The sequence below is a fragment of the Pagrus major genome, chromosome 13, assembly GCF_040436345.1.
Source record: "Pagrus major chromosome 13, Pma_NU_1.0".
Taxonomy (NCBI): domain Eukaryota; kingdom Metazoa; phylum Chordata; class Actinopteri; order Spariformes; family Sparidae; genus Pagrus; species Pagrus major.
Window position 1 is genome coordinate 16,673,858 of NC_133227.1, and position 23,877 is coordinate 16,697,734.

Below are 23,877 nucleotides of genomic sequence, written 5' to 3' on the forward strand. Positions count from 1 at the left end.
ATGCCAACAGACTCAATGAGCTCATCAGGAAAGCTGTTTCTGTCCTGGGAGTAGAACTGGAGCCTGTGGTGGAGGTGTCAGAGAGGAGGGTGCTGACGAAACTACTCAGTATAATGGACAATGCCTCTCATGCCAAACTGCATGCCAAACTACAGTCACATCAGAGCACCTTCAGCCAAAGACTGAGACCACCGTGGAGCACCACAGAGTAGTGCCAGCCCTGACCAATTTGGTGCCCTATGCAAGATTTTAGCTGGCGCCCCCTTGCATCGCAGTCAATTTCACAATAAATTTTCATACACTCACACAGAAACTGCATGTATGTATTCAAGATTTTATTTCTTTTAAGTCAAAAATATCACACCAAATAAAAACTGAAGAAAGAAACAAGTGATGAATGAAAAATACAATATAAACTAGAGAAGGCAAGTTCTGAAGAACTTGCGGTTGTGAATGCTCCCTATTGAGAAGCTGAAGCCAAATGCGGATTGCTGGCTGTGAAAACTTTGAATAATGTCCAGAATATCTAAAAACCGTGAAATAATTTAGGGTTTGTTGAAAAGCTGAGGCCAAACTGAATTGGTGGCTTGACTTATTTGAAGTCTCGTCTGAAAACAATGAAGCTTCCTAATAGTTGGGTGAGAATGAAGGATTAAAAATAGAATATAAGCTGTGAGCCAAACAGGAGTATGAAGAGATGTTACACTGAGAATGAATCAAATACTCTGAATGGGACTGAAAAGTGAAATAAATGTCAATGTATCAGTGATTGGGAACATTTAAATATTTAGATGGAGATTCTGGCTTGAATGAATGAAAAGATAATAGTTAAATATAGTTACAATGATGGGAAATATAGTCTGTATATCACTGTGTGTATTAAACTGACTCATTGATAAATCTGTCTCTCTCTGTGTTGGCCCAATTGATCTCGGTTGCCACAGTGACGGTAACCAGGGTGGTCGCGGTAACGGACTGTGAGAGTTGATTTAATAGTGATTTTAGCTGAGGCTCACCTCACATTAACATGCTTCTCCATCCAAAACAGTAACTGCTATCACTCAAATAACGATATGGTCGAAACTATGAGTCTTGTAAACATTTAGTGAAATTTTTGTGTGTGTGTGGTCAAAAATGTGTCTTGTGGAGCAGTTCAGAAATGTGGATGTGTTTGCCTGCCTCCAGATATTTTTCCTCTCAGTTTCATGGGAGTTAATGCGGCAGTTGGTCGGTGTTCCTGTCAGTTAAATGCCCACCAAACCAAAAGTTTTTGTCCGATTGCCTCCAGAGAACCACTCTAGCGACCAGCACGAGTTTTCCTACAAGCTGATGTCGTCATTTTTCTTCTGGAATGAAAATTGTGGAAGCGAGCGCAAGTTGAAGATGAGGTTTTCTGAATTTTTTTGAGCCCCTTCCCACTCTGTCAGTTGGCTCCTCCACTCTGGCTCTCAACATTCCACCCCATACACACCAATGCAAAAATCTGAAAGTGGCTGAAAAGCTACCAATGGTTGAACTGCAACTGTGCAAAAAGTATGAATGCTGTGAAAAAGTTGAATTGATGTCCTCATCTTTGTGAACGTTTCACAGTTTGAATGGAGTTTCTATGAGAATGTATGAAGGAGGGAGAATTCCGTGCGTAGAAGAACATATGTTGTGAATGCCTCCTGCATTCACAACCAATAAGGCATTGCACAAACATATGAAAGAATATTCTATTTATATACAAAATTAAAAAAAAAAAAAAACAGTAATGGAATAGGCCACAAAACACACCTTAAACCTGAACCAAACAAAGATTCTTCAATATTTATCAGGATTTGATGAAGTTTCAAACATCAAAATAAAGATAGTGGCTGTGTCCAAATTCAGGGGCTGCAGGCTTCAAGGCCGCGGCCTTAGCGGTCCACGAAGGCCGCGGCCTTCGGAGAGACCTTGAAGGCTACATCCACCGTTGTTAAATGGGACGGTCTAGCCTTCGGAGTATTTCCTGGTTGCGTCACCAGGTGTTCATGCATTAAAGTCTGTTTTGGTTCAAATCTATCAAACGTGTACATTTATTTGTGTGTGTACAATGTGTCAAATCTGAATTGAATTATCAACATTACAAAATAAACATGAACCCATTGGTGAATAACAACTATATTTACCATAGCATTACCAGCTTCACGTATTTTAACTGAAAGTTAAACTTTGGAGGTTTTATAGTCTCTTGAAGTTTAACATATCTGGCGTTGGATGTTCAAATGAGTAAAAACCGAGTATAAACCCATTACTTAAATTTAAATGTCATGTCTGCGCCACTTGATGTCGCCATTTTCTCTTGCTTCCTCTTCTGTTTCGGGACTGAGCAGCGGTGCGCAAAGGATCTTGGGATATGTGAGGCCGCGAAGGATAGTAGCGGTGCGTCCTCCTAAACGAGGGTGGGGAAGGCTGCATTTGTGGGCTGCATGTGGCGCAGCCTTCGAATTTGGACAGCCTTCGCGCAGCGTTGTGACGTAATTGGCCTTCAAATGCGCCCTTCCTGGGCTGCAGCCCCTGAATTTGGACACGGCCATAATTTCAGCCCGGGTACATTCACCCCTCCTGAAATTCACCAACATCCTGATTAAAAAATGTCTCCTCAGGATTATAAGGAGGATATGTCTACTACTGACACAACCTGGCACAAGTGAAAAGAAAGAGCTAGTCCACATAGTCAACTTAGAAGTTACCTCACATACAAGGCTCAGGGAAGAAAGAGGTCGCTCAGGTCTCTGAATTCCCCTAGCTTAATTTAAACCAGTGTAAACACATTACACACTCAATCTGACATCAACATGAGTACAGTAGTATGTCATTTTGAACACACCTGAAGATCACTGTGCTGGTTGTGCTCATACTGCTTTTGTCCACAGGGGCCGCCAGAACCAACAAAATGTTCCTTGTAGCTGCTCTCAGCAGCAGGTTGAACAGCAGCAGTCAGGGAGCAGACTGGACCGGATCTGACATGAAACCAACCTGCAGCTGTCCGTATCAGATAGGAGCTCACCTCACTGCAGAGTGTCTGCCTGCCTGGAGCATTGTGTTCAGTTGGGAAACAAGTAAGACCTACACAGAGTCTCTCCACTCACCCCGGACCACTACTGCTAGGGCTGCTGAAGCTAGTGGTCCGGACTAAGCGAGTAGTCTGGATCACAAAGTGAGTGGTGCCTGGAGTGTATTTATATGGTCCTAATCCACATTCTCCCATTTCTGACTGTAAAAAAAAAGAGTCAGGAATTATAATCCTTAGTTATATACAATATTGTAGATATGTCAGATCATGATAGACCTGATTAATGCTGTTGCCCCATGTAACCCTTTTTCTAACGATCACCAGTTAGTGAGTGGTCCGTGGTGTGGACCTGCTCTTCTTTGGGGTCCAGAACAGCTGTAGCGGGGTCCGTGACCATATAAAGTTTGGTTTTTAGACACACGAGGTTTGACAGGACAGAATATGAATTAGAGAAATAAACAAAGTGGACTGACAGGATGATGAATTCAATGGCCACCAGGTATGGAACGCAGTATCAGCACGGAGTCAGTTGACGGATGGTTACAACAGGAAACTGACATGTGAACAAATAGCGGAACTACAGTGGGAGTGTAGCGAATTTACCCGGACTGTCTTTACCAGCGCACTCCCGTAGCCTCCATGACAAGGAGCAGTTAACAACAATATCAAGGTAAAGTAATGCTGTTTTTCTGTTCAGGTACGCTGTAACGCATAGTTGGTCCGTGTGTGAGGTGATGGCCGGCTGTGTGTTCTGTTCGACCATGACCCAGACCTGTAGAAGAGACGGACCGGACCGGAGCGGAGCCGAAAGCGCTCCTGTACTCTGGTGACATGATACACGAGAGAAGAGCCCGGAGCTGTTCATGAAGGCTCTCACTCATCCAGCTCACGGTAACTCTAAGTGCTGTGTCCAGTCACCTGCGATACAGCACTCAGAATTACTACATCGTCCATACGTATCATTGCTTTGAGGAACTAGAACAACGACCTCTGTAACTGCTTTTATTTTTGGGGAAAGTAGTGTATGAGCACAACAAAGCCAGTTCCTGACCCACTGTACTAAAATGGTACTGGGTAAATAGCCCATTCGTTGGAGAGGTTGGAATAAGATTAACATGAATATTAGCTGGGTTTAGCAGCTAATGTAAACATTTCCAATGAACTGATTGGTCTGGGTAAAGTAAATGCAATTAGAACCGACACAATGAAATTTCGTACATAATTGAAATGACTACATTTTGTTTTAGTTCAAATGATCAGAGTTCTTTTTATAATCGGTGACACAAACATGACGTGTGTGTTCGTCCCATGAAGATACAGATCTAGCAATGGAGAGCAAGACAAATCACAACCATCAGCCACCATGAGTAACACACCCATCAGTCACCATGAGTAACACACCCATCAGTCACCATGAGTAACACACTGATCAGTCACCATGAGTAACCCACCCATCAGTCACCATGAGTAACACACTGATCAGTCACCATGAGTAACACACCCATCAGTCACCATGAGTAACACACTGATCAGTCACCATGAGTAACACACCCATCAGTCACCATGAGTAACACACCCATCAGTCACCATGAGTAACACACCCATCAGTCACCATGAGTAACACACCCATCAGTCACCATGAGTAACACACCCATCAGTCACCATGAGTAACACACCCATCAGCCACCATGAGTAACACACTGATCAGTCACCATGAGTAACACACCCATCAGTCACCATGAGTAACACACTGATCAGTCACCATGAGTAACACACCCATCAGTCACCATGAGTAACACACTGATCAGTCACCATGAGTAACACACCCATCAGTCACCATGAGTAACACACCCATCGGTCACCATGAGTAACACACCCATCGGTCACCATGAGTAACACACCCATAGGTCACCATGAGTAACACAACCATTCAGTATTAGTGGAGTTAAATGGGACTTCAAATGGAAGAACAGTGGTTTGAGGTGGGCAGAAATAGATGACACATCTATTTATACTGCCATTTGCAAGAAACTGTGGTCAGGTGGCTGGATTATTTTGATGTTGATTTTTGCTGCCAGTTATTTTTCATCCTCTGCTTAGCTTTTCTGTTATGTCATATGTGTGTTATCCAATGTCCTTATTAACAACAATATTTGTAGTGGATTAATAGACTGCCCTGGACCCTTGATAGGGTGCTGCCCCCTGGCAGGCCCAGAGCTGCAGAACTTTTTCTTATAGGCCCTGTACAGTTGAACACAAAACTTGCCGATCTAAATAAGAACCACAGAATTTGGTGTGGAGGAACTTGACTGGCCAGCAAAGAGCCCTGACCTCACCCCCATACAACTCAGTTCAGTTCTGTGTTTCCATACAACAATTGAAGTAGCCAAAAGTGATGCAATTTATATCGTCAAAGTCAAGTATATCTTTGCATGATGAAATTGAGTAATAACCAGAACAACAATATAACATACACTTGCAAAAATACAGCATGCTATTGAAAACTATGACAAGCCAAAGTTATACTTGTATCCAGCTTGATAGTGAATGTTACATCTGACTGTACCTTTGGAAACTAATAATTAATTGAAGAGCCACACACAAGTACCACCAGTGAAATAAGTCATGCATACCATCCAAATGCTCTTATTTCAGGGTCTGTCAATCCAATCCAATGTTTTTTCCAATCTTGGTTTGATAAGTCTGTTGATTATCTCCTTTGCAGTTGATGTTTGGCTCACTGTCCACGATGATGTCGCATGGTTTCAAGAGCAGTAAGCAGGACTTCACCTTTGGACCATGGAAAGTAACTGCTGCCAAAAACCACATCATGAAATCCAAAGACATTGAACGGTGAGATGTTCATCTGACAGTGGAAAGCAGATATGCTCTTCTAACTTTTACTTGTTGGGCCTTCTGGTAGGTTAAGATTTTAGCTACAGTACCAGTCAGAAGTTTGGACACACCTTCTCATTCATGGTTTTTCTTCATTTTTATTATTTTTCTACATTGTAGATCAATACTGAAGACATCCAAACTATGAAGGAACACATATGGAATTTTGTAGTAAACAAAAAAGTGTTAAACAAACCAGAATATGATTTATATTTTATATTCTTCAATGTAGCCACCTTTTGCTTTGATGACAGCTTTGCACACTTCTGGCATTCTCTCAATCAGATTTATGATGTAGTCACCTGGAATGGGTTTCAAGTAGGGCTGGGCGATAAAACAATCTTGATAATTTTCATGATAAAATTTTCCACAATAACGATGATAAATTTATGACATTTTGAGACATATTTTTGAGTCCATTTTCCTTTACCTAGAAAACACTACATCAACAGCCAATCGCACAGCAGAGAAACAGATGCATGTGGTTGATGCATGTTTCCGGCCCCTCCCACTCACAACTACTCAGAATGACGGTGACCACCTGTGTGTCGAGCTGACACAAGACAATGAGCGGTCCGACTAACGAAACCGAGTGCGAGGAAACTGACAAGGACGAAGAAATTGTACCGAAGAAAGGTCATACCACTTTCGGTTCTTTGGAAATAGTTCGGCTACCTGAAGTCTGACAAAGGACAGACCACCATTAGGTGCAAAATGTGTTGGCGACCAGTCCTCAGCAGAACTGGAAACACCACCAACCTCTTCCATCATCTCAAAAGGTACCGTCCCAAACAGTACTCCGAAAGCATGAGTTAGCGCTATCATGCTAGCGTCAGCCTCCCCTCAAGTAGCCTACAGCCCAGCCCCACTGCTTCTACTAGCCAAACTTCAGTTCGACAACCAACAGGTGCCGCTGCTTTCTTAGACATTACCCCATATGAGCAGAAACCGAAGCGACACAAAGACATAACCAGCGCAATTACGTACTGTATTGAATGTTGAATGTTTGTCACCCATTCATTCTGACAATAAATAATTGTATTTTATAAACCATAATTAACCTTCTGGTTTGTTTTGGGTTCTGTCCTAAGGAAAATACTCTTAAAACTGTCAATTCAACATTATTATTGCTAAATATACTGTATATCGTGATAATTATCGACATCGATCAATATAAAAAAACATATCGTGATAACAGTTTTGGCCAAATCACCCAGCCCTAGTCTCAAGTAACAGGTGTGCCTTGTCAAGAGTTTATTTGTGGAATTTTTTGCCTTCTTAATGTGTTTGAGACCATCAGTTGTGTTGTGCTGAGGCAGGGTTGGTACACAGTTCCATACAGTGAATAACCCTATTTGATTACTGTTCTAATCCATATTATGGCAAGAACCACTCAGCTAAGTAAAGAGAAACGACAGCCCATCATTACTTTAAGACATGAAGGTCAGTCAATCCAGAAAATTTCAAACACATGATGAAACTGGCTCTCATGAGGACCGCCCCAGGAAAGGAAGACCAAGAGTTACCTCTGCTGCAGAGGATAAGTTCATTAGAGTTACCAGCCTCAGAGACTGCAAATTAACAGCACCTCAGATTAGAGCCCACATAAATTCTTCACAGAGTTCAAGTAGCAGACACATCTCAACATCAACTGATCAGAGGAGACTGCGTGAATCAGGCCTTCATGGTTGAATTGCTGCAAAGAAGCCACTACTGAGGAAAAACAAGAAGAAGAAGAGAGGTGTTTGGGCCAAGAAACTCAAGGAATGGACATTAGAACAGTGGAAATCTGTACTTTGGTCTGATGTGTCCAGATTTAAGATTTTTGGTTCCACCCACCATGTCTTTGTGAGACGCAGAAAAGGTGAGCGGATGGTTTCTACATGTGTGGTTCCCACCATGAAGCATGGAGTAGGATGTGTGATGGTGTGGGGGTGCTTTGCTGATGACACTGTTGCTGATTTATTCAAAATTCAAGGCGCACTTAACCAGCATGGCTACCACAGCATTCTGCAGCAACATGCCATCCCATCTGGTTTGCGCTGAGTGGGACCATCATTTGTTTTTCAACAGGACAATGACCCCAAACACACCTCCAGGCTTTGTAATGGCTATCTGACCAAGAAGGAGAGTGAATCACAATCACCCGACCTAATACCAATTGGACCGCAGAGTGAAGCCAAAGCAGCCAACAAGTGCTCAGCACCTCTGGGAACTCCTTCAAGACTATTACCCAAAGATTCCACTGGATGCATGTCTGCTGCGTTCTGGCTCCGATACGGTTTTGCTCCATCATCTGTCGTCCGGCAACTCCCACTGGCTGCGTTTTGAGTCCGCCATGGCACAGCACCGCCGAACAGCTGGAGTTACAACACCGAGGAGTTCCCGCAATAATTACATAATCACGTGCGACCGCAGTTATAGGTATGTGTTATAAACACAACAACACAAAGTGTTCCCGATTGAAGGATTAGAAGAAGAGCTTGTATTTGTCTCTTTTTTTGAGGTTTTTGTGCTGGCATCAACACAGAATCTTTTATTTTGAAAATTAGCCGGATGTTATGTTGTTGTTTCGGTGTGTGACTTCCTGTCTGCTCTGTGCTGAATTCAGCTGAATTGCTGCGCCGTGCTCCGGCATCCAGCAGAAATAGAAGTTCTGCGTATCTGCTCAGGAGGGCTCCGGACTGCCGGAGCTGAGACGGAGCAGACACGCAGCGCAGCGGACCTGGTGGAAGTTAACAGATAGACTAGAGTGAAACCGATCGGCTCCGCTGCCGTGGCGGAGCCGTGACGGAGCGGAGCCGGACTGGACACGTATCTGGTGGAATCAAGAGGTTAGAAACCCATTCCAGGTGACTACCTCATGAATCTGATTGAGAGAATGCCTGAAGTGTGCAAAGCTGTCATCAAAGTAAAAGGTGGCTACTTTGAAGAATATAAAATATAAATCATATTCTGGTTTGTTTAACACTTTTTTGTTTACTATATAATTCCATATGTGTTCTTTCATAGTTAGATGTCTTCAGTATTGATCTACAATGTAGGAATTAATAAAAATAAAGAAAAAACATTGAATGAGAAGGTGTGTCCAAACTTTTGACTGGTACTGTATGTTCAACCCCTTTCAGATCTTTATTTTTGTGTCTGGTCTAGATATGTGAAAAATGATGCACAGATCCTAAGTTGATCAAGTAAAATTCCATTAAGATCCAATGACCGCACACAATGTTCATTGGTATTAACCTTACACATTGCTGCTTAAGACCAATGTTGAGCAAGTTATTTTCAAAATGCAATATATTATATATTACTAGTTACCTTCATTTTAAAGCAATACATTACATTACAAAATTACAGTCTGTAGAGTAATTACTTATTACACTATTTAGTTACTTTCAACAAAATGCCCAAATAACCTATATAGAACAATTAAACAGCCTAGATCTTTTCAAATAAAGGAATGGCCTTGGACACAGGGATGAGTAGGCAGATGATCGACGACGACAGACGACAGGCAAAAGATCAAAGTCTGATATATTATGAGATGGGAATAAATATTTTTAATCTTAGGCTCAGTCATATGAAACACAATAGACCTATACCTTCTATAATGTAGCCTATAATGACATGACAAGACAAACATCTCTTCTTCTATGCCTTTTTATTTGAATCCACAGAAAAAGGAACACATGGACATATGTGATTCAAGAATGTAAATTACAAGTCCACTCGGAGGATGCTTCATCATTAGGCCTTCGAAATACGGCTCATTTCAGTCACACAGAGACTGAACATAGAACTTAAAGGCTTGGCTGTTTTAAACACACACAGCCTATATTAATATGGCCATGTTGGTGTGGATGGAACAGTAAACGCTTCACTTCGGTCGGTAAAGCGGATTGTAATGCGTTACGTGACTAAACTGTAGCAATACATTACTGAAATATTATTAGTAACGTTATATTACTCCATTACCACTCAAAGAAATATATTACTGTAACGCTTTACTTTTGTATTTTTTGTAACGCGTTACCCCCAACACTACTTTGAGTGGAACTTCAGGCATTCCTTTTATTTGTCAATCCTTTTGACTAGTATTCAATCTTGGCCACTTGAACAGAGTCAGCAGTACTGTATGTGTGTCAGTGAAAACTGATCAATTTCATGCGTTTCAGAGCAGGAGAAAATAACAGACAGTGTGAGGTGGTACAATAATTAAACTGGGTAAAGTGCAGATACAAGGACTTGGTTACCACATATAAAGGAGCTGCAAAGGTATATTTATGCTTATACAGCATAAAAAATATCAGCTAAATATCTTTAAACTAAATAAGAAAAGTTTCTACTCAAGATCAGACACCCCTGAAACATTTACAGTGGACATTGAGACAGGTATGGAGCTGTGGGTATTTTGTGTCGCTTGTGTCTGAATATTTTCTACACTGTAAGCATCATTATATAGTATAATGGTATGTTCAATTAAGTTTTGAAATTGGCAGACATAATTATTCCATATTGAGAATGTTCTCACACAATAACTGGAAAATTGGGAAAATCAATAGTTTATTGCTAATTAGCTAATCCATGACATTCAGGACTCCTTGGTCTTCTTTGGTCCTCTTTGGGGTGTGTTTGGGCTCATTCTCCTACTGCAATATAAATCCTCCACAAAAATCAAACCAGAGGGTGGAGCATGTCTCTCAAGAATGGAATGCCTGCCTATGTTAGTTCTACATAAGGTACATCTTGATTCCCTTAAATTGCACCCATGTTTCCCTCACTTGCATCTTTTCATTGTGTGTTAGTCCCTACTACCGAGGATTCATGGAGAGGAGTGAGGAGAAGTGTCACGTGAAGCGACGTCCGTGTATTTATTAATGAATTAATATGTTAGTTTATTTGGCAGGGACAATACATGTAGGCATTGATACATCTAATTAAATTGCAACCGATGCAATGTATATACGGATGCATCTCAAAAAATTTGAGTATGACTGAAAAGGTCCTTTTTTCCCCTAATTTTATTCAAAAAGTGAAACTTTCATATAATCTACATTCATTACATTAAAGGAACTTGGGGCAGGATTTGTGAAAAAATAAACATGCATTTTAAGTTTTTTTAATGCTAATGGGTGATGAAGCGTTCAAAACCAAAAAGAATGAGCCCACCCACGTATCTCTCCATTGCCTTGAACAGGCTGTGTGCTGCAAAATGTACTGCAATTCGGGCCCGAATTTTCCGCGCAGTCTTGCGGACGTGATGTCATACTAAGAAGAAAACAAAAGTTTTATCAGCAGCATGTCGTGAGTCGAAACGAAATTGCGACCAAAGCCGGGCTGGCACCCAAATACACATCGGATACGTGTTCGACTCATGGAGGCAGCTTCAACTTGAATTGGGACTGAAAACAGATGCTGACATGGCTCATTTCCTAGTAACCAGGTAAGAAAACATTACAGGTCATATTTAGAGCTTGATTTGAAAATCATATGAGATCACCGAGGACTCGGAGTGACCTAACGTGCAAAGTAGCGTTAGCTGCAAACATGTAGCTTAGTCCGCCGCCGTGTAACACTGAGTAGTTACAGACTGCGCATTTTCCACAGTCCTTTAGTCTGAAACCGAATAGTAAGAAGTATGTCCCTTTATATATGGGACCTAAAGCCCAACCTGTTATCCGGGAGGTGACGTTAGCAGCTGGCTGTAGCCACAGGCTAACGGTTTGTTTGTGTCTTTGTAGTAACATTAGCCGCTTACACACAGCAATCCTGTATCAGAGACAATATTTTTGTCCCCCAATATGCCGTCTTTGCTTTCGCCTGTGCCTTTCAGACTGCATCAACCGTAACGGTAAATCACCGTGCTTGTGTGTCGCTACACACAGCGAGCCGGCTTCCAAGTTGCTTTGTGTGTGTAGGGGATAAGGCATCAGTTGCACTGCTGTGAAGAGTTCATGTGCGCTCCCGCGCCAGCTTGGCTGATGGCTGCAGTTACCCTAACGGCCGCAACGGCCGTCGTGTCACTAATTGAGTCTTATTTTTTGATCCTGCCCCAAGTTCCTTTAAGTGAACTATTTCAAGCCTTTTTTTGTTTTAATTTTGATGAAGCAATCATCAGGTTTTGCACCAACTTGTGGAGTCAATGCCAGTTGACTGCTTGCTGTCATTAAAGCAAAAGAGCGACATACCAAATACGAAGATATTCTGACATTAGTGTACATCTTTTGAAGATGTTTTTGTTTTTTTGGTTCTTTTTTAAGAAAGTCAAGTGTTATCATGTCGAAGCGTTACAAGTAACCACATATTTGCTGTTTGCCTGTCCAGTTTAGCTGAGGAGATGAACATGCCCTCCCTACCAGAGATGCTGTTTGGAGACAATGTCCTGCGCATCCAACACACAGATGGCTACGGCATCGAATTCAACGCCATTGATGCCCTTAAGAGAGTCAACAGCATGGAGGATGCTGTCAAGGTGGCCTGTGCTCAGGAATGGCAGGAGAGCAGGCAAGATGAGCATCACAATGTGTTCCCAAAGGCCACAGTCGGAGGATTGTTTTGGAAACGTTTGATATCTCAAAACTCTAAAAGAGCTGTAGCCAACCAGTCAGACACTGAGAGCTAAAGAAACAGCCATGCTTTTTCTTGGAAAAAACACACAAACTCTAAATTCCAGTAAGATGCAATGACAGTACACATCATTGGTATTGGTAATACCTTACACTTTACTGCAACTTTTTGGCTTTTCCTGTATTCTACGATTCTTTCTAAATCTGTCCTGTATTCCACTGTGGCCGACTTACCCATTCCATATGCCTATCTGATCAATGCTTTGATTTCATGTGTACTAAAGTACTAAACACCATACACATATTGGCCAACATCAGGTTATTTATTTGCTCTCAGTTTCTTTTCAGCCTTTTCACCCATAGATTTGCTCTCAGAATTTTGTTGGGGATTTTTTGACGCAGTAATGCATACTGCAATCACTTTTAGCCCATCCGCTACTTGTCCTCTTGTATCCAACACATAGGGCTCATGTGTCAGATTTCCAGTTGAAGACACAACCTAAATAACTTGAGTTTATTGTCAATGGGACTTCTCTTTGTACTAGGTTAGGCCAAATCGGCAGAAAAAAGGTTCTCTACTGCAGTTAAGAAAGACAGAAAAGGGCTCCTGCTGTGTTAAATGTGATGTACTTGTTCTTATATTAGCTCTCATCTGAACTTGTCTTTCCCTGCCCTGATATTGAAATGACTCCCCAAATTAAAATTATCACTGGAATAAATTGTACAAAATACAGTGCTTAAAACAGTCCATAAAAACTGTATATGGAGTAACCAGCTGGTGGGGTAAAGTAACCAGCTGGGGGGTCCCAGAGAAACTTTCTGGCAGTAAAAGCTCAAGTCTTCTGACACATTCTAATGCTACTATTCCATCATACACACTGATCTTAAGTGTTTGATATTTTAATGAGTTTGCCTACCTGATTATAAACATGTAGTCATTAAGTAGCTATTAATAAGCAACTTCTGTATTCCTGACTTTTCAAAACTTTTATTATTAAGAGTCATCAGACCTTATTTATTATTTTTATTTGTTGATGTATTTTTATTTGTATTGCTTATAAAACTGCAAAACACAACAACAGCAGCAACAACAAACAGTAAAAGACAAAACTAAGCAAAGACATAATACGCAAATATACATACAATAACATTACACCATTTTAATTGTAATGATAAATGCTATTTGAAGATATGGTGGGGGTCAGGTAGGGTATGTGTGCTTAAGGTGTGTGTAAGTATGTTTGGATCCAGATATAATACAAATAATGATAATATCACTGGGGATAAAGAAGAAAATAAACCATGTAAGAAACAAAAAATAATTACAAAAAACAAACAAATAAATAAATAGATAAATGAAAATACCACTGCCATCATTAAGGAAGGAAGGAGTACATTATTGATTTGAACAAGTCAGGAAAGCCAAAGCAGTTACAGGTCCTAAGATCAACTGTACAAACAACTGTTTGTAAGTATAAAGTGCATGGCACAGTTGTGTCACTGCCACCATCAGGAAGAAAACACAAACTATCACCTGCTCCTGAGAGAAAACTGGTCAGGATGGTCAAGAGTCAACCAAAAACAACCAAAAAGCAAGTCTGCAATGAATTAGAAGCTGCTGGAAGACAGGTGTCAGTGTCCACAGTCAGGTGTGTTTTACATCCACATGGGCTGAGAGGCTGCTGTGTTAGAAAGAAGCTCTTGATCCAGACGAGGCACCTTAAAGCTCAACTGAAGTTTGCTGCTGATCACATGGACAAAGAAAAGACCTTCCGGAGGAAAACTCTGTGGTCAGAGGAAACAAAAACTGAGTTGTTTGGCCACAATGAGCAGCAATATTATGTAATTGATGTAACACCTGGAACACCGACTACACAGCCAACCTAGTGCAAGGCTTAAATAAGTTATTTATTAAGAGGAAAGATTTGCACTGTTAGAAACTAATGTGCATACAGATGTATACTTTTGTTTGCATTTTTTTTGTTAAATATGAAGAAATTATGAGCAGAAGTGCTGCCAGGTGTCTGTCAAGAAATAAAATAAAAATGTATTTCATTTGTTAGTTCAGTGCAAAGTTCCAACAAGTAAGGAAAAAGATCTGCATTATTATGTTAATAATGGAAATAAAAAATGAAATTTTCAGAAAGATTTTGCTGTCTTGTTAGTACTAGAAATGCTGTAGTGGCCCTCCTACAAGAGTTGCTCTAGTGTAAAAATTCTAAGAAATTTCTTCTAATTATGATGTTTTCTAAGAATTGTTCCTTAAAATTAAGACTACATCCTTTTGAAGAAAGAATTTATTGAAGCATCACAGCCCTTAAGAGAGATCCTAAGGTGAAAATCTGTTAGTAGGGAGGAGGACTTTTATAGAGCCTTAAGAGTTTCTTAAGCAGAGGACAAAGAAGAAGGATAACTATTGTACAAACACTGAATGACAGTGAGTTAATGAAACACTACAGTTTAGATCTTGCAGGGATAATGCTGTGGTTGATCTCATTAGAGATACACTCACCAATCCAACGCTATAATGCCCAAAAATAAATTGATTCACTGAGATATTTGGCAACTGCAGTACTTTTAGTGTTCCCCTCTTGAAATATAGCACTGCTCAATGGTGTGCTCACTTTAAAAATGGTTTTATGCTTGTTAATATCAAAAAGATTAAGCAGGCCTCCTAAAAATTACTAGCATGGTCAGTAAATGTAAGGGAATAAAAAACATGTAAACTGGTTACTGTGCATGTAGGCCTGTGTTTCCAAACATTTTGTCGGCTTCTTTCAAAGTATGGCTTACAAATTATCCAACAGAGATGTTCCTTACATCAAATAATACTCATAATTGCGCCAAATCTTCAGAGACTAAATTCTGTGATTAGGCCAATGGATTTAATTTTTAATTTCCCACCCTTTATCACTAAGAATGCATTTTTATATCTTTTTCTTTTGACCAAACTGGGAGACACCTTGTTCTTTCTACCTGTATGCACTTTTTGTGACATACTAACTAGGCACATTTTTTTGCAGTTAACCTTTATTGATAGCCCACATTTAGCAAAAATAAGAATAACACAAGGAATATCATAATCCTAAAATTGAAAAATGACCACCTACCCAATGAATGAAAATCTGAATAATCTAATATTTGGGTCCAGTCCTAATATTTACCTGTTCACTTTTATTGCTGGCATTGGACAAACAGGGTTAGTTTGCCTCCGATATTTTCTGTTGACTGTGGAGGCATGTAACATTATAAAGCGCATCTTCAGTATATACTTTTTCGTATATGTCCCGGTTAAGAGCCTACCCAGCCTCTTAGCGGCTTTTTTTATTGATAGCAGTTGCTACAGTCACAAAACATGTTGATCACTTCACACAAATCATTTGAATCTCCTAAATTAACACAACTTCTATACAACTGCAGGGCTAGACACTAACACCTGCCAGGGTCAAATAAACTGTTTGGGAAAGTTAAATGCATCATGCATATGAGTGATGAGACCAACTTGCACATACCACTCTGCTTCAGTGATACAGTCCGCAGTTTAATTTCAGATAATGTTACATTAGACATCACATTTACTTTTCACTTGCTTGTTCAGACAACTGATTAACTGCGGCCTATAATGCTGAAGTGGAGCTTTCAAGCTGAGCAGTGTGCGCAAGTCTGTCGCCACCAAGCATTAAACAGGACTGAAGAGAAAAATCTCACATACTGGACTCTACAGAAGTAAACTCTGGGATTTATGGTGTTGTATATGACGTAATGTTACGATTGTTAAATATCTCTAAAGCACTGCATGTTAAGAGACATCCTTTTTTTGCCCAGAAGCTAACCATTGTGCCGTTACCAAGCTGCGGTGTGATCATATCCCTTTCAGAGGCTTTGTAATCCAGCCATGAACCTCTATGTCTTCTGGAGACTTTGTAAGGTAAATCAATAATGATAAATCCACCACTAAATGTCTTCTCTGATTATGGATCCATCCAGAGTTGCTAGCCATCTATTGGCAAATCCAGTGTATGACGACCAATTGGAGTCTGTATTTCTGACTGTGTGGGAGCTCTGATCTCAAATGCACTGTCTTAAGGCCAGAGTTGAAGGAGCTGTTCGAAAATTCAGCTGTTTGAGGTGCGGCTTCTATCATTAGGCTCATATTGTTTTACAGCGGAGGTTAGTGTGAACCATTTACGCATAGTGAATCGTAAATGGTTAGTTATAACTATTGTATTAAAATAAAAAATAAATACAATAAAGTAAATGGTTAGACTTACGAGTAGTCGGCTACAGGGGTGTAGTGCTATTTGTTTAAGTACCGGAGCACACCTAAGATGCGCTCATGCATGTGAACGTGCACACACACACGTGATGGGTGCTGGCATGCACGCACATGGTTTCGTTATTTTAACAATTAATTCACAAAGACTACTGGCATCTCTAAGGGTGGAACATTTTCTTGCATGCTGGGTTGTAGCCAGGATTTTAGAAATACTGAGGTCATGCATAGGCCTATGAGGAGCAGCATTAAAACAATGACACAGAAGAGACTGACTTCTCTCTCAAGCATACATGACTCATTTATTGGCCTGATATGATCCTTCCTATGGAAGCCCATTTCGGCCTGTTAAAGGCAAAGAGCAATTCAAAGACCTCATGACATAAGGGAAGGAGTACCTCGCCCGGTATGGGGGCATAGGGGCACCGGGGGCTCCCCCCTGGAGCCAGACCCGGGAGGGGAGCCTGCTGGCGAGCGTCTGATGGCTAGGCCTTAGCCCATTGGGCTCGGCCCAAAAAATCAACATAGAGCTGTGGAGCTTTTGTTGGCTTCTTCGGCCTGTGCCCTCCAGCAGGCACTGGGGCGGTTTGCAGCCGAGTGTGAAGCGGTCGGGATGAGGGTCAGCGCCTCTAATTCTGAGGCCATGGTTCTCTGCCGGAAAATGGTGGATTGCCCCCTCCGGTTGGGAGGAGAACTCCTGCCTCAAGCAAAGAAGTTCAAGTATCTCGGGGTCTTGTTCATGAGTGATGGGAAAATGGAGTGGGGGATGGACAGGAGGTTTGGTGTGGTGTCAGCAGTACTGCAGGTGCTGCTCTGGTGAAGAGGGAGCTGGGCCAGAAGGCGAAGCTCTCGATTTACTAGTCTATTTATGTTCTGACCCTCACCTATGGCCACGAGCTGTGGGTAGTGCCCTAAAGAGCGAGATCACGGATACAGGCGACCGAAATGAGTTTCCTCTGTAGGGTGGCTGGGCTCAGCCTTAGAGATAGGGTGAGGAGTTCGGTCATCCGCCGGGAGCTCGGAGTAGAGCCGCTGCTCCTTTGGGTCGAAAGGAGCCAGTTGGGGTGGTTTGGGCATCTTGTTAGGATGCCTCCTGGGCTCCTGGAGGTGTACCAGGCACAACCCAGAACTCACTGGAGGGATTATATATCCCATCTGGCCTGGGAACACCTCGGGATCCCCTAGGAGGAGCTGGAAAGCTTTGCTGGGGAAAAGGAGGTCTGGAATACCCTTCTAAGCCTGCTGCCTCCGCAACCCGATCCCGGATAAGAGAAAAATAATGGATGGATGGATGGAAAGACAGAACACTGATGAAAACTTAGCTTTGATAAAAATCTACACTGCTCAAAAAAATTAGGGGAACACTTTCATCACACATCAGATCTTAATGAACAAATTATTCAAGTTACTGATGTACATTGTGTAATTTGTTGAGAACAAAATGACAACAGCGGTCACTAGAAACCAAAATCATCAACCCACTGAGGGCTGGATTCAAAATCACACCGAAAATCAAAGTAAAACATTGAAATCACAGACTGATCCAACTTATTTGAATTTTATCATGGCAATGCATAATATGACTCAGTAGTGTGTATGGCCCCCACGTGCCTGTATGCACTCCCGACAACATCTGGGCATGTTCCTGATGAGTCGTCAGATAGCGTCCTAGGGGATCACCTCCCAGACCTGGATCAGGGCATCAGTGAGCTCCTGGACAGTCTGTGGTGGTACTTGGCGGCGTCAGATGCACTGATACAAAACGTCCCATAGGTGCTCAATCAGATTTAGGTCAGGGGAATGGGAGGGCCAGTAAATGGCATCAAAGCCTTCATCATCCAGGAACTGCCTACACACTGTGGCCACATGAGGCCGGACATTGTCCTGCACTAAGAGGAAACCAGGGTCCACTGCATCAGCATAAGGTCTGACAATCGCTCTGATTATTTCATCCCAGTACCTAACAGCAGTCAGGGTACCGTTGGCTCTGACATGGAGGTCTGTGTGACCCTCCAAGGATATGTCTCCCTGGACCACCCACCACCAAACAGGTCATGCTAGATGATGTTGCATAACCTTCACCACATCATATCCAGACTCTTTCATGCCTGTCACATGTGCTCAGTGTGGACCTGCTCTCATCTGTGAAGAGTGGTTTTCTTAATGTGATTAGAAAGGAGTGGAGGAGGAGCAGAACTGACCAGCTTAAAGAAATGCCAGCAGACCGCCTGGGGATCGGGGCCCTGTGCGCAAGTTACTGGAGCAAGTTGACGAGCAGTGCAGCTCCGCCACTCGCACTGCAGAGTTGGGAATAAATTGAACCTACACTGAACAAAAATATAAACGCAACACTTTTGTTTTTGCTCCCATTTTTCATGAGCTGAACTCAAAGATCTAAAACATTTTCTATATACACAAAAGAACCACTTCTGTCAAATGTTGTTCACAAATCTGTCTAAATCTGTGTTAGTGAGCACTTCTCCTTTGCCGAGATAATCCATCCCACCTCACAGGTGTGGCATATCAAGATGCTGATTAGACAGCATGAATATTGCACAGGTGTGCCTTAGGCTGGCCACAATAAAAGGCCACTCTGAAATGTGCAGTTTTGCTTTATTGGGGGGGTCTGGCGGGGGCAGAAAACCAGTCAGTATCTGGTGTGACCACCATTTGCCCACCAGAGCTGTTGCCCGTGAATTGAATTTTAATTTCTCTACCATAAGCCGTCTCCAAAGGCGTTTCAGACAATTTGGCAGTACATCCAACCGGTCTCACAACCGCAGACCACGTGTAACCACACCAGCCCAGGACCTCCACATCCAGCATGTTCACCTCCAAGATCGTCTGAGACCAGCCACCCGGACAGCTGCTGCAACAGTCGGTTTGCATAACCAAAGAATTTCTGCACAAACTGTCAGAAACCGTCTCAGGGAAGCTCATCTGCATGCTCGTCGTCCTCATCGGGGTCTCGACCTGACTGCAGTTTGTCGTCGTAACCGACTTGAGTGGGCAAATGCTCACATTCGGTGGCGTCTGGCACGTTGGAGAGGTGTTCTCTTCATGGATGAATCCCGGTTTTCACTGTTCAGGGCAGATGGCAGACAGCGTGTGTGGCGTCGTGTGGGTGAGCGGTTTGCTGATGTCAACGTTGTGGATCGAGTGGCCCATGGTGGCGGTGGGGTTATGGTATGGGCAGGCGTATGTTATGGACAACGAACACAGGTGCATTTTATTGATGGCATTGTGAATGCACAGAGATACCGTGACGAGAATCTGAGGCCCATTGTTGTGCCATTCATCCATGACCATCACCTCATGTTGCAGCATGATAATGCACGGCCCCATGTTGCAAGGATCTGTACACAATTCCTGGAAGCTGAAAACATCCCAGTTCTTGCATGGCCAACATACTCACCGGACATGTCACGCATTGAGCATGTTTGGGATGCTCTGGATCGGCGTATACGACAGCGTGTTCCAGTTCCTGCCAATATCCAGCAACTTCGCACAGCCATTGAAGAGGAGTGGACCAACATTCCACAGGCCACAATCAACAACCTGATCAACTCTATGCGGCAAATGGTGGTCACACCAGATACTGACTGGTTTTCTGACCCCCCCAGACCCCCCCAATAAAGCAAAACTGCACATTTCAGAGTGGCCTTTTATCGTGGCCAGCCTAAGGCACACCTGTGCAATATTCATGCTGTCTAATCAGCATCTTGATATGCCACACCTGTGAGGTGGGATGGATTATCTCGGCAAAGGAGAAGTGCTCACTAACACAGATTTAGACAGAAATGGTTCTTTTGTGTATATAGAAAATGTTTTAGATCTTTGAGTTCAGCTCATGAAAAATGGGAGCAAAAACAAAAGTGTTGCGTTTATATTTTTGTTCAGTGTATATGCAAGTTCAAAAACTGATAGAAAAATGTGATGTGCAGTATTTAGTATCCATATTTTTCAGGCACAAATCCGCTTCATCCCTGTGCACTAAGGGGCATGTATGAACAACGGTGACTAAACCAACCTGTTGCATAAACCTACAAGTTTATATTTAAGCTGTCTTGGCAAAATAGCCTACAGCTCAAAAAGATCTCAAGGAGATTAATTTTGATTTATTAAAAAGTGTAGACTTAAACTGTGGGCTGTAATGTTTGAGTGAAATGATCTTTTCCCATTTAAGACCGCGGATGTCAGAGGGTAAGGTAAAGGCAAACGTATTCAAACAGAATAAATAGTTGGTCCACAAAAATCACAGAGCAATCACGTAGACTAATGATAAGAATAAAAAAAGCGAGCATCTCTCGGTATAAGCATAGTGCACTCAGCAGGATGTTGTATTCCCCACCCACTGCAGGTTCTGGCGCACACCTGCACGAATATATCGGCAATAGCCAATTGATGGGCTAACGGTGGCTGGCCAACCCTTTTACCCATGAAGAGCTGTTCAGCTTTGCTGACGAGAAAATACAAAACATGACATACAACAAAGTAATTTTAGCAATTCATTTAGAATTCATTCATTCATTCATTCACATTTTAACATTCAACTAGATTATGCAAACTGTGAACATTTTATTTCCTCACATGTAGAAAAAAAGTGGCAGAGTGGCACTCTGGTGCACTACACCTGTGGTCAGCTTAGGGAAAGCTCTGAGAATACTGTGCAAACAAGATTTTTGTTTATTTTCAATCCAGTATGTGATTGGTCCTCTGTGAGGTTTGTCATTTTTTTCCATGAATGAAGCAGCTTTGCTCTCATATGAGGGAAGTGATTTAAAAATAAAATATTGGTACTATTGGTACTACTCCGAGACAATCAGACATCACCGATAACACACAAAAATATATTCACAAAATACGTATATGGAGCAGTTAATTTCCACAAACATAAAGAATGTCACCATCTCTGTGATGTCCTTCCAGAGCGGATTCTGAACACTCCAAAGAGGTGGTGAGACCCTACGACTGGACATACACTACAGACTACAGAGGCACTTTGATAGGAGAAGGTATGCAGATAAAGGTGGGTCATTTTCAGTCATGGTATTTAACACAATAACATCAGCACCTTTGTTACAGTCGTAGTTAAAGTTTACATCCACTTGTTAAGAAGATGTACTGTATGTCATGACAGTCTTCAGTTTCAATGATTTCTACAGCTCTCATGTTTCTGTGATGGAATGAGTGGAACACAAACTACTTTGTCACAAAAACATTCATGAAGTTTGGTTCAATAATGAATTTATTATAGGTCTTCTGAAAATGAGACCAAATCTAATTCTAATATTTGGTTAAATGTCTCATGGCCATTTTCAACTCAATCAGGTGCTTTTGATAGCCACCCATAAGCTTCTGGTCGTCCTCTGGATGAATTTTTAACCACTCCTCTTTCTTCAGCACAGTCCACATGTCAGGACTTCAGGAAGGCCGTTCCAAAATCTCAGTTCTAGCCTGATTGATCCATTCCTTTACAACTTTTGATGTGTGTTTGGGATCATTGTCCTGTTGGAACATCCACCTGCACCCAAGACCCAATCTTCTGACTGATGATTTTAGGTTTTCCTGAAGAATTTGGAGAGAATCCTCCTTCTTCATTATTCCATTTACTTTCTTTAGAGCAGCAGATCCACTGGCAGCAAAACAGCCCCACAGCAAAATACTACCAGCACCATGCCTGACAGTAGGTTTGGTGTTCTTGGGGTTAAAGGCCTCACCTTCTCTCCTCCAGACATATTGCTGCTCATTGTGGCCAAACAACTCGTTTTTGTTTCCTTTGACCACAGAGTTTTCCTCCAGAAGGTTTTTCTTTGTCCATGTGATCAGCAGCAAACTTCAGTCCAGCTTTAAGGTGCCTCGTCTGGATCAAGAGCTTCTTTCTAACACAGCAGCCTCTCAGCCCATGTTGATGTAAAACACACCTGACTGTGGACACTGACACCTGTCTTCCAGCAGCTTCTAATTCATTGCAGACTTGTTTTTTGGTTGTTTTTGGTTGACTCTTGACCATCCTGCCCAGTTTTCTCTCAGCAGCAGGTGATAGTTTGTGTTTTCTTCCTGATGGTGGCAGTGACACAACTGTGCCATGCACTTTATACTTACAAACAGTTGTTTGTACAGGTGATCTTGGGACCTGTAACTGCTTTGAAATGGCTCCAAGTGACTTTCCTGACTTGTTCAAATCAATAATGTGGTCTTTCAGATCAATGCTGAGCTCCTTAGACTTTCCAATTAAAGTGTTTATGGCTGAGTCTAATGGCTGTATCAAACAGGTCCTCAGAAGAAGTTAAGATGCTACAAAGAAAATTTGATTCACACAACTTTCTATAATCAACAAAATTGATCGCTCAAGTTACTGTATGTATATTTTTGATCCAGCAGATTTGGTCACATTTTCAGACCTATAATAATGCCAATAAAGCATTTTGAATTAATAAATTCATTACTGAACCAAACTTCAGTAGTATGTGTTCCACTCATTCATCACAGAAAAATGAGAGCTGTAGAAATCATTGGAACTCAAGACTGCCATGAAATACATGTTCTTTACAAGTGTATGTAAACTTTTGACCATGACTGTATCTGTTTCGTTAAGAAGTCTCTGAAATATGGAAAGTAATTTTCAATCTCTGAACAGCTCTACTTCCACCTGTGTTACATTTCAACCTGTTGTTCATTTGAAGGTGACTAAGACAGCAGAACGTATTGACATGGAGCGGCTGAAGGCTCGGGAACAGATCATGTTCTTCGATGAGGTTCTCCTGTTCGAGGACGAGCTGCATGACCACGGAGTCTCAATGATCAGTGTCAAAATTGTGAGTGTTGTGTTCATGTCAAAAAAGCTGATGCTATTGATCCAAATGAGTATCAGAGTTAGTAACATTTAAACATACTGTACTGAGCTTTTTTTTGTTTTGTTATTAAAGTTTTTATTTATTTGTTTAAACATATAAACAGACAGTGTTCCTTTTAGTTAGGCCCATTGTAAATGCTCATATTTAAAACAACCAATATAAACATTCAACAATTATATTGACATCAATGTAGTCAGTCAAATCATCACAGTGTCATAACAGTATTACAAGCGAGAAAGCAGTCCCATG

General features: G+C 41.7%; 1 protein-coding gene across 4 annotated transcripts in view; it reads left to right on the top strand.

The window, feature by feature from the left end:
* Positions 1 to 2,982: 2,982 nt before the first annotated feature.
* The window catches only part of tiprl (TIP41, TOR signaling pathway regulator-like (S. cerevisiae)), a 50,682-nt gene continuing 29,787 nt past the window's right edge, over positions 2,983 to 23,877 (top strand). The window contains exons 1-6 of one of the 4 annotated variants that reach the window (XM_073479090.1): positions 2,983 to 3,083; positions 3,735 to 3,928; positions 5,763 to 5,890; positions 12,257 to 12,436; positions 21,701 to 21,800; positions 23,458 to 23,589. In XM_073479090.1, the coding sequence (XP_073335191.1) occupies positions 5,766 to 5,890; positions 12,257 to 12,436; positions 21,701 to 21,800; positions 23,458 to 23,589 (537 nt within the window). In that variant the 5' untranslated portion in view covers positions 2,983 to 3,083; positions 3,735 to 3,928; positions 5,763 to 5,765. Of the gene's footprint in view, positions 3,084 to 3,130; positions 3,182 to 3,597; positions 3,708 to 3,734; positions 3,929 to 5,762; positions 5,891 to 12,256; positions 12,437 to 21,700; positions 21,801 to 23,457; positions 23,590 to 23,877 lie in introns of those variants that run through there. The other 3 variants (XM_073479091.1, XM_073479089.1, XM_073479092.1) reach the window with 3 other exon arrangements.